This window comes from Python bivittatus, unplaced genomic scaffold, assembly GCF_059951505.1.
Source record: "Python bivittatus isolate LINGU-HERP-01145 unplaced genomic scaffold, Pbiv_v1 ctg000310_np1212, whole genome shotgun sequence".
Taxonomy (NCBI): domain Eukaryota; kingdom Metazoa; phylum Chordata; class Lepidosauria; order Squamata; family Pythonidae; genus Python; species Python bivittatus.
The window spans coordinates 12,761,811-12,773,989 of NW_028277054.1; the positions used below are offsets into that span (position 1 = coordinate 12,761,811).

Here is a 12,179-nt window from a genome sequence, read left to right on the forward strand (position 1 = left end):
CTTAGCTTGTATCATGCAACCCCAGCTGTGGTTACTTAATCACTCAAAGCATCCCCCAGAACCAAGCAGGAAGCATTTTAGAGAAATGGTCTGTGTACACACCACACAATCACTTTGAGTTCTGTAGCCCCACATCCTATCACCTTCCTCTCTCCTTCTGAGAAGTGTCATTGTTGATCAGTTGCAGTTTGGGCTGCTGGAAAGTGCAAGACTGCCTGAGTCAAACCAAAAGAATGAGATGTCCATGACTTTAGCTGTCCAATTGGGTCTTTGGAGCCTAGTATCAAAGCAGATTGGTCTTAGTACCAGTGGGGTTCACATACTGCTCTGAGCCCTGGTGTGCATGACCATGGCTGATTGAATAAATAACAGTGACTGAGTTCACAGAAGATGCTAAGCTAAAATCGGACAATCCACTTTACGGCTGATATGTGTGAACCGACCCATAGGTTGCCAGTATGGTGGTTTATCAGATATATTTTTGTGGCATCTCCCTTTGTTTTCGTCTTTTGTGGAAGTTTGTGGAAAGATTTTTAAAGATGCTTTCTTTTTTCTTAACAGTCCGTATGCAGTAATCATTCTTTGAATTTTCACCCCTCTCCTACTTGGCCTCCAAAAAGAAAAGAGAAACTTGCTGGATCAAATCAAAGCTTCACTCAGCAGTAATTAGGCAAATGCTTGGGCAAAATGCGCAGCAAGTCCTATAGACTCTAATTCTCACAACATTTTCTCCCCAGCAACTGTAGTTAAGAGAGTTACACTCAGCTACCTGGTTTGATGGCCTGTGATCTTCTGCTCCTCCACAGAAAAAGGTGCCGAAGTGTGTCCTGCATTTTCATGGTGAATGGGGTGAGAGATATGATGCCGTAGTTATAATACTGTGGTAGGAAACAATGTAAGGTGAAATATGAAAGTGAAGATGACATGCAGATGAAACCATAAGAGTTAGTTTTGGACCATCTGACTGGATTTCGGCCAGAGTAGTTTCCACATGATCTGAGTCCAGAAAATATATGCTAAAAACAAAAATGGGTGGGGAGACACTGTTTCCGCTTGGTTTGCTGTGTTGGAAAATGAGTGATTTCCTTCGGTGGCTGCTGGATAGACAGGAGATTCCTTTTCAGCAGGGTGGAATAGAGAAGACCAACTTTTTTTTTACCCATGTTTCTAAGGCCATATTCAGTCTCAGTGGCAGTTAAAAATGAAGTATGCTCAACAGATTATGAATCAAGGTGCCTTAATCAGGAAGATGGACCAGCTCCTTCTCCTCCTCCTCCCCCTGTTTTTCTTTGTCATCCTCTTCTCTGTCTCCAGCTTGCCCTCTGAGATTGGACTACCCGTGGAATTTTAGAAATGGTCTGGGCTCAGAAGAGAAATGTCCCATTAATAGAGCCCATTGCTCAGACTGATAGTTTCTGAGATCAGTATTCAGGACTTATGGTTCCACAAGTGGACTTCCCAAGGGGAAGCCATGACAGTCCTGTTGCATCAGATCTGAAATCTCATGAGTTACTTTGGCAAGGAAAGGCTTCCTCCCTTCCATATGCGTTCTGTTTACAAAATACTTACGTATTACATTTGCCACCAAATGCTACAAATCTTTCCAGATTCACCATGGCTTACAAAAACAACCATACAATATAATAAAACCTCCATGGTAAAATTAAACTAGTCCCCCAAACAAGGTAGTACAAAATATATTATTCATGACAAGTACAAAACCAACAATAATAATTACAATTGCATGATACAAAAAAAAAAAAAAAATCCACGACAATCATTCATCATTCTTTGAAGTCCCTCCAGAAAAGTTGGGCTTTACCAAAATCTTTTTTTATGTATAAGTACATATTTATTGGTAAGTATAACAACCAGAAGGCATGGTAAGGTACAGCCCAAAATATAGTAGTGCTATTAAGAGATAGGCAGACAGACAGACAGATGAATAAATGAGTGAATTTTGTAGAAACTAAAACTATACTATAAAAGTATATCCATAATATGCAACTAGCTCAGTCTTTTAACTTATTATTAAATTTATTGCTCCATCTTCTTAGTTTTAGCACAATATGTTATTTCGGCACAATTATATTTATGTAATATATTTAGATTCCTAATATTCTACTATTTAGGTGCCTCAGAGTATTAAATGTAGATAAGAGGAAAAATAAAGATATTCTATCAATATTAATTACAGTTTTGGATGTTAATGTTACAAACATAATTATTTGACTTTTCTTCAAAATATATAATGAAATGAAAAAATGAAGGAAGAGCGTACATATTTGTTTTACAATAGCAGTTTCAGTCTCAATTGTGTTCTTGCATGGCGTGTGTGTGTGTGTGTGCGTGTATGGCTATATAGGTAGCCCTCACCAACCATTTGTTCAGTCACTGTTCAAAGTTATGATGGTCCTGAATAAGGAGACTTGTGACCGGTCCTCAAAGTTGCAGCTGTTGCAGCATCCCCATGGCCATGTGATCACGATTTGGGCACTTGGCAACCGGTGGGCATTTGTGACAGTCACAGCATCCCACAGTCATGTGATCACCATTTGCAACCTTCACAGCAGTCTTCTGACAAGCAAAGTCATCGGGGAAGCCAGCAGGAAGTCTCAGGTCATGGTCACGTGACATTGCAGTTAATAATCCATGGTGATTTGCTTAATGATCGCAGCCAAAACTTATGAACTGCTGCTGTAAGTCGGGCATAGTCACATGATTGTTCACTTTACGGCAGTGTCGCTTAGAGACAAAGTTGCTGGTCCCAGTTGTGGTCAGTAAGTGAGGACTACCTGTATTTTTGTACCTGTTAATAAAAGAAAAATAAATGAACAAAACAAATGTAGCAGTTTTAAAATACTAAAAAAAAATAAAAATGGCAAAAAAGAAAGGAAAAAATTGGAAAAAAAAGGAAAGAAAAGGAAAAAAAGTTGTTGAGCTTCTGACTCCTGCTTTTTATATATCTGCTAATTTGCAATATTTATAAACATTTAGACCCCCTTAAAAAACCAATCTGTAGATCATTATTTTTTCCATGTTGCATGATATATTTGTATGGGAAAAATTCTTGCTTAAATTTAGTTAAACTTATGTGTATAATAGTGTCTATATACTATTAGTTTTGCCATTGCTGCATATTCTCCAAGTTTGAATTCCCAGTCAGGTATGGTCGGAATTGTATTTTTCTTCCCATGTTGAGCAAAATGTATTCTTGCTGCTGTAATATACGTCTCATTAAATTATGATGTTTCTTGTTGATTTTTTTCTGAGATTATTCCTAATAAAAAAAGTTATGGTTTCATTTCGAATTTAAATTCCAAAATTTTCTGCATAGTATGTCTTCGAATTTTTTCCCGTTTTTTACATGTCCACTCCATGTGATAAAACATTCCTCCTGTTTCCTGGCATTTCCAACATCTATTGCTGTATGATTTATCTATCTTAGATATTATTGATGCAGTAGCATACCATCTATAAAACATTTTATACCAGTTTTCCTTTAGGTTATAACATGGTGTGTAAATCTTATAGATTTAATCCGTTTTTCTTCCCATTGTTGTGTAGTATTTTGATATCTAGCTATTCTTTTCGTTTATTATATTCACTTTTTTGTTTTGCGGCTGGTTTAATTAAAAGGCCCCTCATATGTGGGTTTTTTACTGATCGTGTCTTGCTTCTTCCTGTCTTAAGTTCCAGTGCTGTTGGCTGAACATTTTATGGCTGCTTATTTTGGTGGTTTTGATTCTGAGAGTTCCAGACTTCCATATCATTTGATGCCATTCCTTGGTACCCCCACATACTCTGGAAAATGTCCATCTGCTGTGTGGGGCCATTTGTGGCCAGAGAGAAGCTCCATGGCTGTCCTCTTGCAACTTGGTGATCGAGCAATATTTATATTCCCATCAGATCAGCTGTTGTGTCACCAGCTGGCTAGTGGACAATAATCTTCTCTCCTTTCATCCTCTCCAGTGCTGTTGATTTTATTCCTTGTTAGTTGATAGAATCTCTTTGAAACCTCTGTGGGTACACACCTGTGGGTTTATTTTTATTTTTTCTTCTTCTTTGCCTTCCTGGTATTTCTGCAGCTGGGGAAATGGTGGCAAATTTCTATTTTTTTCAGACTTTCTCCGTGGCTTTTTTTTTTTAAAACCTGGGGGAGAAATGAAATGATGGCCAAAAGTGGTGTTGCGACTTGTCCGTGGAAGGCAGGGAGGTACATGTAGAAACCGGTATCTCTGTAATAACAGATTTTGCAGCCAGATCTATGTGGAGGAGCATCATGTCAGAGCAGGCACACAGTTTTCCATGTGCATGCCTCTCCCGGTGCAGCTTAGTGAAGGGTTAAGGAACGATGGGGGTCTGGCTATTTCCAGCATTTTTTTAAGGCTCCCTCTTTTCTCCCTTCCCCCTTGCCTTCGGAGCCGCTGTGAAGGGCATCAAGTGCCCTTGAGACAGGGTATTCCAATTCAGTTCATCGTTCTTTGCTCCCATTGTATTAAGGCACCCACCATGGAAAATAATTTCACAGACTAGCCGTCAGCAGACAGTGATTTGGGCTGACAACTGTGCAGTCAGCACTGGGCATGATGGCGAGGTGCATTTGATGGGCCAGAGCAAGGGGTTTGGCACTGCCATGTGAGCTGGGAGCTGATGCACCAAGTGGGGAGCAGTTTTGAGCAATGGCTTCTCAAAATGATTAGGACAGGCATGGGGAAAGTGAGAGCAAGTACAGTGCCTTTTTCATTATATTTTATTTTTTTTCCTCCAAAGTCCAGTGAGTAGAGCACCTTTTTCAGGATGCAGGGAACTGAGACCAGACTTTTCAGCAGCATTTATTTGTTGATTTGTTTGTTTCTAGACAAATTTCTAGACTGACAACTCCAAAATGACCCTGGGCGGCTTCATAGAAAAGAAGCAACTTTATATAAAAAGAGTAACAGTCACCCTGAAAGAACAAGCAAAGCACTCTCCCTGTCATCTGCAGCCTAAATGGGCATGCAAGCACCCGAATCCAAGGCCTGGGGAAAGAACCAAGACTTTAGATCTCTCCTGAAGCAGGCCCTCTGCAGCTGCTATCCCACCGCCTTCTCAATAACATTCTTTAGGAAGGGGAGATTGAATGAAAATTGTCCAGGGCTGTTGAGTCCAGCAATGGCTTGTTGAGGAGAGGATGCACCACCGCCTCCTTCAAGGCTGATGGAACCACCCCATCCCTCAGAGAGGCCAATACCACCTCATGGACCCAGCTCCATGTCACCTCCCAGGTGGCCTTCATCCACCAAGAGGGACAAAGATCTGACTAACAGGTGGTTGGGTTAATAGTGCCAAGGATCCTGTCTACTTCCTCAGGAGTCGCAGGATCAAACTCTTCCCAATTAACCAAGCAAGACTAGGTCTCTGTCACCTTGATCAGGCCAGCTCAGAATCCAACTCCAAGCAAATTTGAGCAACTTTATCTGCTAGATGCCTAGAATATTCTTCACAGCAATCCAAAAAGTGGTCCTGTGGCCCATCTCTCCTCAGCAAGGGTCACCTAGAAAAGGGCCACTGGTCAACTCTCAATGGATGCAATAATGCAGAGGAATAACTGTTTCACTGCTGTTATTGCATAATATAACCCCTAAAAGGGGCTCTTAAATGCTAGGTCAAGTTCCCATTTTGTCATCTTCCAATAGCGGCCTAGGCACCTATGACATTTCCTCTTGTGTAGTTCCTCGAAAAACTAAGAAGCCTCCTGGGATTGATGTTCACCCCACATTGGAGTGAGGCCCATGTCTCCCACCCATTCTTGGCAGAAATTAAGCCTGCCTATGTCCATTACCCATTTTGCATCATTGTTCTGCCCGTTGTAGCCCTTGGCGCTCTCCTGTCACCTCTTAAGTGTACCCCCTTCATTCCCACATGGGCATTCCCTCCTCCAGAGCTAGCAAGATAGCAGAGAACAAGGGAATGGATTTCACCTGTGCCCTGTGTGTGTTTCATCAGTTTCACTGATTTATTCATTTGGTTGCCTTTCTTGGTCCCTCTCTGAGCATAATAATTTTGCCTTCTCCATGCTTGTGAATTAATGCTTGCGTGAGTTGGAATTTGAAGCTGAAGTGGCCCTTCTACTTTGGCTAAGACTCTAATTCAGCATTTTTTTGGGGGGGGGGCAAGTGGGTTCTCTCTGAGCCTCTTCCATTTGCCTTTTGCAAAAAGGAATTTTGGACACAGAATGGTGGGTTCAAAAGACACTTTTTATCCTTTGGCATTTAAACTCAAGCTCTGCCTGGTACTTGGGCACTGGGGCAAGTTTTAAACATCATGAATAAATAAACGCAAACCCTAGTTTGCACAAATGATCAGCCATTTGAGCTTTGCTGCAATTTAATGCAAGGGCAAGGCGATCTGTGGCAAATATTTTATAAAAGTGCCTGTAGTTCCAAATATATCCATTGACCTCAAAGATCTATTTATTTATTCAGGGCATTTTATCAGCCAACCCTTAACTGAGAAGGGAATAGGGAGGGAAGGAGAAATAAAATTTCACAAAGGATTAAGAAGCAATTGGGAAGTTTATAAAGCAAAACAAAACCACAGGGAAAATTAGCATTTTAAAAAAGGTTTCTTGTGGGATACATGTTAAAGGCTACATACAGTGAGGGAATTTGTGTATAAAAAGTCTGTTGGTGGAGCTTTGACAAATGGAAACATGGATTTTCCAGTCTATTTTTAAAATAAAATTCCATAAACCAGATTGATAGACGCAACTACTACTCTGCTAATATAGTTGGTAAAGCAGATCTGGCTTATATTTATCCATGCATTCTAGCTTGGGGGATTCAGGCAAGTGCAGCAAAATAAGGCCATATCATTCAGCATTGGTTTCTAAGTAATTATGCTTCTTTGATTTTTCCTTAGACCCCTGTTCTCCTCCAGCAAGAAACATGGAACAAGTGAACTGACGTGAAGTCCCATTCTGGTGAGCCTCTTCTCTGGCGTGGGGGTTGGGGTGGTGGTGGATGGAGCATGCCACTGGTCTCGAGGAATGTAGGGGGCATAGAAAATGGCCTTGAAGGACAGGAGGAAGAGCCCCTACCTTAAGTGGGGCTTGAGTCCATTCCAAGAAATGAATTTGACAAAACATATGGGACAAGCTCCGCCTTAATTCACACGAAGCTAAAGTGAGGGGGGGAGAACATTCAGACTTGCAAGATTCTGTTCCTGTAGCTCAGTGTTTCTCAACCTCTGCAACTTTAAGCCGTACGGACTTCAACTCCCAGAATGCTATAGCTGTTACAATAAAAGTAGTTTTAGACCTATATGGCATTGGTTTCTTGATCTGGGGTACTTTATAGGGTTGCCAGGGAAAATAGAACACCATGAATGGCTCTCCTCCAGCTTAGGAGGGTTAAAGTTAAGGGGTTCTGGTTTAAGGATGAAATGAAGCATCTGGTGTTTCTTCCAGATTTGGAGGAAGATACTTAAGAACCCTGAAAGCTATTGCTGTGCCAGATCTTCCATCTGTTTCTCCAGGGTAGGAATGTACCTTGTCTATGACAGGGATGGGCAACCTGTATCCCCAGATCTGTTCTTTGCAGTCCTCAGAGCCCCTCCTGACCGCGGCTGTCGGGAAGCGGTGGCAAATTCTCCCCTGTGGAGAACCCATGAAAGCATATGCGTATTTACCTATCACTTTGCTTTTTATCGTTCCACTTGATTTTATCCTGCATTGCCCCTGCTTCATCTGGATAGAACTGATGGAAACATCATGGGGTTGAAGGAAAGAGAGGTGGTGGGGTCTCCATTAGAATCTCTCACTGCCACAAAAACACCTTGTGTGCAGAGGCTATCACAAGCCTGCAGAGTAGTGGTAAGATGAATTTGCAATGCTGTGCCCCTTCCCCTTCCTCTTTGAGCAATATCCTGGGATTCTACCATGTATCTGAAAGAGAAGTTTGACCAAGTTGCTGTCTGCCTGCATTTCCATATGCCCCTTATGCTCTTCCATTACTAACCAAGGGCTGCTGTTAGCAGGTGCCTTTGGGATCCCTGTCATTCTGAATTAGGACATATCTTCAGCTCTGTGCTTATTCCTCCTACAGTCTTCGCTCCCCCATGCTTACCACCCCCAACTTAACCTTGGAAACTCTCTGGATGCAATTCTGCTTTTGCCTTTCTCCCCTCTGAAAACAAGGGAAGGATCTGCATTCTGAAGGCAGGAAAGAATTCTGGCCACAATCCAAAATCCCCAAATTAAAACAAAACAAAAACAAAATTCCCCTTCCAATATGGATTGACATTTGTGCCTTGAGTTTAGAGAAGAGTAAGGATAATACCTTAAAATAATCCAGATTTGCCTGGGGTTTTGTATTGCTTTGATTTTTATGCAGAGTTGCTCCTCGCTTCTGTGCTCCCTCCCTTTTTATTTCTTCATCTATACTCCAGATGGCCAAGAGAGATCAGAAGACACTCTAGTTTTATGTTCCTTGGATTGTAGGGAATATTGTCCAGCTGGCAAGATGCTCTCTTTCCTCAGCCTTCAAAAATGTTTGGTCATAAGTCTCTTTCTCCAGGATACCTCTCCAACTGAAACCTCAGCTCCCAAAGGGGTGGGGTGGACCCTGGAAACCCCCCAAACATCTCTAGTGGTTCCCTCTTATCCCTGAAGACTCACACCCCTTTTTAATTTTTTTTTATCCTGCCTTTATTATTTTTATAAATAACTCAAGGCAGTGAAAATACTTAATACTCCTTCCTCCTCCTATTTCCCCCACAACAACAACAACCCTGTGAGGTGAGTTGGGCTGAGAGAGAGGGACTGGCCCAAAGTCACCCAGCTGGCTTTCATGCCTAAGGCAGGGCTAGAACTCACCGTCTCCTGCTTTCTAGCCTGGTGCCTTAATTACTAGACCAAACTGGCTTTTTGGATCCTCCATGAATGTCTGCAGATAAATGAGGGAAGTCCAGTTTCCCTGCAGTCTCATTTCCTGTGGTTTTCCTGTGCCAAAACGTAGCAGAACACAGCCTTATACAATGAAGCTTTTTCATATAAATGTTTGCGGATCAGTCACACTCTGGCCATGAAAAGGACTGTGTTGGAAGCCAGGACTAAGCCAGGACTAAGTTAGGTTGGGATTTACTGCAGCTGCCAGAGCTTTGGATACAGCCTTCAAAAACTGCAGTCTAACTCCCAGTTTTGGAGTGGGAAAGGGGAATCAGTAGTAATTTAAGGGGGCGTAGTTATATTCACTGTATTTCATCAACTGAATTTGAAGGATGCTTAAATTAAATCCAATATAATTTTACTCTTGGCTCCATCCACTTTTTGGAATACGTCCTGCTTTCTGCCATCCCATTCTAAGGGCAAAGATATCTTTTAGCCTGAAAAAGGGTTCCTGTCCTAAGGAGCTTAGCGACGTTTTTTGTCCCTAACATAAAGCCTCCTATGAGTGGAGCTCAGCTTCTGGTGATGCCCAGAATGTGGCCACAGTACAGGTGGCTTTCTTTCTCCTGAGGTTTTTTTTTTTTGTCTTGTCAGTCAAGCTTAGAGGTATTTGTATGTACCAACCAGATATGATGCTGCTTACCTTTTTGAGATCAGCCAAGGTTGACTGTGGGCTACCAAAAGATGCTAGGCTGGGGGAAGGGAGGGAGATGGGATGGAAAGACATATAAGGTTTGTTCTCCTTTTATTTGTAAGTTCAACGCCATTCTGCTCCATCTGAGCCCCCATCTTATACCTGTCTCCAAAGTAGGCGACCTTTTGGATACAGTGCATCTACCTGCATCTCTGCTTTTGTGCTACTAAAGAGCCATCTCTCCTCATAGCATAGAAGTTCTTGAGGTGGTTCTTCTCCTCTAGGGTGCTGTGTAGGAAAAATGAAGTCGGACCCAATTCCTTCTTGCTGAGATACCTGCATTTGATATTCTTTTCCTCCAGGTTCTAGCTTGGTCCTTTTCACAGCCTCTAATTAATTCCACTTTTGAGGTTGATAAGCTGCAGCTTATCTTGGAAGATGAGAAAGAGAACCTGGTTCAATGGTGTCATTCAACAAATGTTGACAGTAGACCTAAACGTTTTATAGCTTTTCCTCTTTAGATGGAGCATCTTTCATTTGTGATGGTGAGATGGTGCCCTTTCTGCTCCCTGGCCTTGCTCTGGTAGTATCCCTGGCCTCCTTGGGTCATTCTGAACCTTTCTAAATGTGGTTTGTGATCCATAGCTTTTCTCCCCAACACAGATGCCTTCTCTTTGGACTGATGTGCCAAGCAGGTTGCCATGCAACCAACAGACAGCAGAAAGAAAGAATGGGATGGGGAAAAACCCAACTGAATTCAACAGTACTTGAGAAAAACAAAGCCAGAAGTGTATTTTTCCTTCCTTGTCCTTTGAGCCTCATACTGAATTGTGTTGTCGTCTTCTCAGCTCTATGGCCACCATTATCTCTGCCTTTTTCTGATGGGCGAATGGCAACCTTACCACATCAATGAGGCCAGGAATCTGACAAGAGGACCTCCATTTTTGGAGAGAGAGAAGCAATCTTCTCCCCCCCCCCCCGCTCCAGTTCTGATTCTCATGCCTCTTTGATTATTCTTTACTAAACAAATTGTGTGTGTGGGTGGGTGGGTGGGTGGGTGGGTGTGTTTAATGCACTGGTTTGGTCATTGCAGTTCAGTCTTGGGTACACTCAAAGAGCTACTATGTCATTTTTATTTGTTTTTGTTAATTTTGCTTTATTAAAGTTAGGGAAAAGAAAAGCCAAGCCCTCCACAAATACAGATATCCTGGCTGATACATTTCGAAGATTGCAAAATGGTATCATCCAAATTTGATAGTAAGATAGTAACAACAAACTCCTGTATTAGTGGATAAATGAAAAAAAATGGGGGAAAATTATAGGAAGGGTATCATTACAGACAAAATAATTTAAGGAGATTAAATGAAGCATTTTGCAAGCCCTGTGTCAAAAAAAGAGCCAGTTCAAATACTGACCAAGAACATGTGTCAATGAAGCAGCACTGTAAATAAAAGGATTTGTCTTTTCAGTATTACAGAATTCTTTTCTTCACTGTATCTTATGCTGAAAGTGTTCTTAATGCTTGGTATGTTGATACATTTCCAAGTAAAAGGTTTTTTTTTTTAAGCTTCCCATCAAATCAGAGTTGGGGAACCTGATGTTCTAGAGATGCTTTAAACGGTAGTTTCCACAGTCCTCTTCTAGTGGCTATGTTGTATGAGGATGATGGGAACCGAAGTCCCAAACATTGTTGGGGTGGGGTCAGCAGCTACTCTCTCCCTGGAATATTGTAATTCAACATAGCGCTCCATCCTCACTTCCTTTTTTTCACTTGTTCTCCTGCTTCTCTCTCATGGCATCCCACTTCATGCTAAACCTAAATGTGGTTCATTTAGTTTTGGTTTAGTGTGTTCTGTGGATCATGGTTTATAGCATAGAATGGTTTAATCAAACTGTGTTGTGGCAAACTATGGCACAGTCTCCGATGGAGCTAGGTTGCAATTTGTTTGGATTAAACCTAGTGTGATAGGGAGAACACTCTACCGCTGTTTGCAGACTTTAATATAGAGGGCCACATGTTGTATGAGTCAAATCAGTTGGGGGTTATTCAGTAAGCTACGGTTAAACAAACCAGTCTTTTTCTCTCTCCACTTTCTGCAGCTGCTGCCCAGCAATGGGTTGTGTGCAATGCAAGAAAAAGAAGGGAAACCAAACTCAGAATAACAGCAACGATGGGGCAATTAACCCACCCCCCAACTCCTGCTACAATCCTAACTCCTCCCAGCAGAACCCCCCCAGCTTCACGCGCATCCCAGATTTCAACAACTTCCCAGGGACACCAGGGCCTTTGACTCCAGCTGGTCCTGGCGGCTCTGGGCTCTACCCGGCACCCTCCATTCACATGCCAGCAATAGGGATCACAGGTCAGTCTTTGCAACAACTCTGCCACCAGCTAGGAGAAGGATGGGTGGGTTCAGATTTTCCTTTCCTCCTCTTTTTCAGTTGGTTTAGTGTTTTGGGATAGTGTTTGGTATGTGAGGTCATCTTTTCAAGATGATTATTTGTTGCTAGTATTATTATTGTCGGTCCAAGTCAGTCCACCGCTGGATGAAGGCCTCTTCATTTATTTTTATTCATTTTATTTTAGAAATTTGTAAATCCGCCCAACTTTTAATG

At 42.0% G+C, this 12,179-nt stretch overlaps 1 protein-coding gene across 4 annotated transcripts in view; it reads left to right on the top strand.

The window, feature by feature from the left end:
* Positions 1-12,179, top strand: part of FGR (FGR proto-oncogene, Src family tyrosine kinase) — a 55,655-nt gene that overhangs the window by 23,347 nt on the left and 20,129 nt on the right. For all 4 annotated transcript variants that reach the window (XR_015796018.1, XM_088140140.1, XM_088140139.1 and 1 more), the window contains exons 2-3: positions 6,904-6,964; positions 11,664-11,926. Coding sequence is in view for 3 of the 4 variants with exons in the window: in XM_088140140.1 (XP_087996266.1) it covers positions 11,677-11,926 (250 nt within the window). In the remaining variant the exon portion in view is untranslated. The remainder of the gene's footprint in view (positions 1-6,903; positions 6,965-11,663; positions 11,927-12,179) is intronic.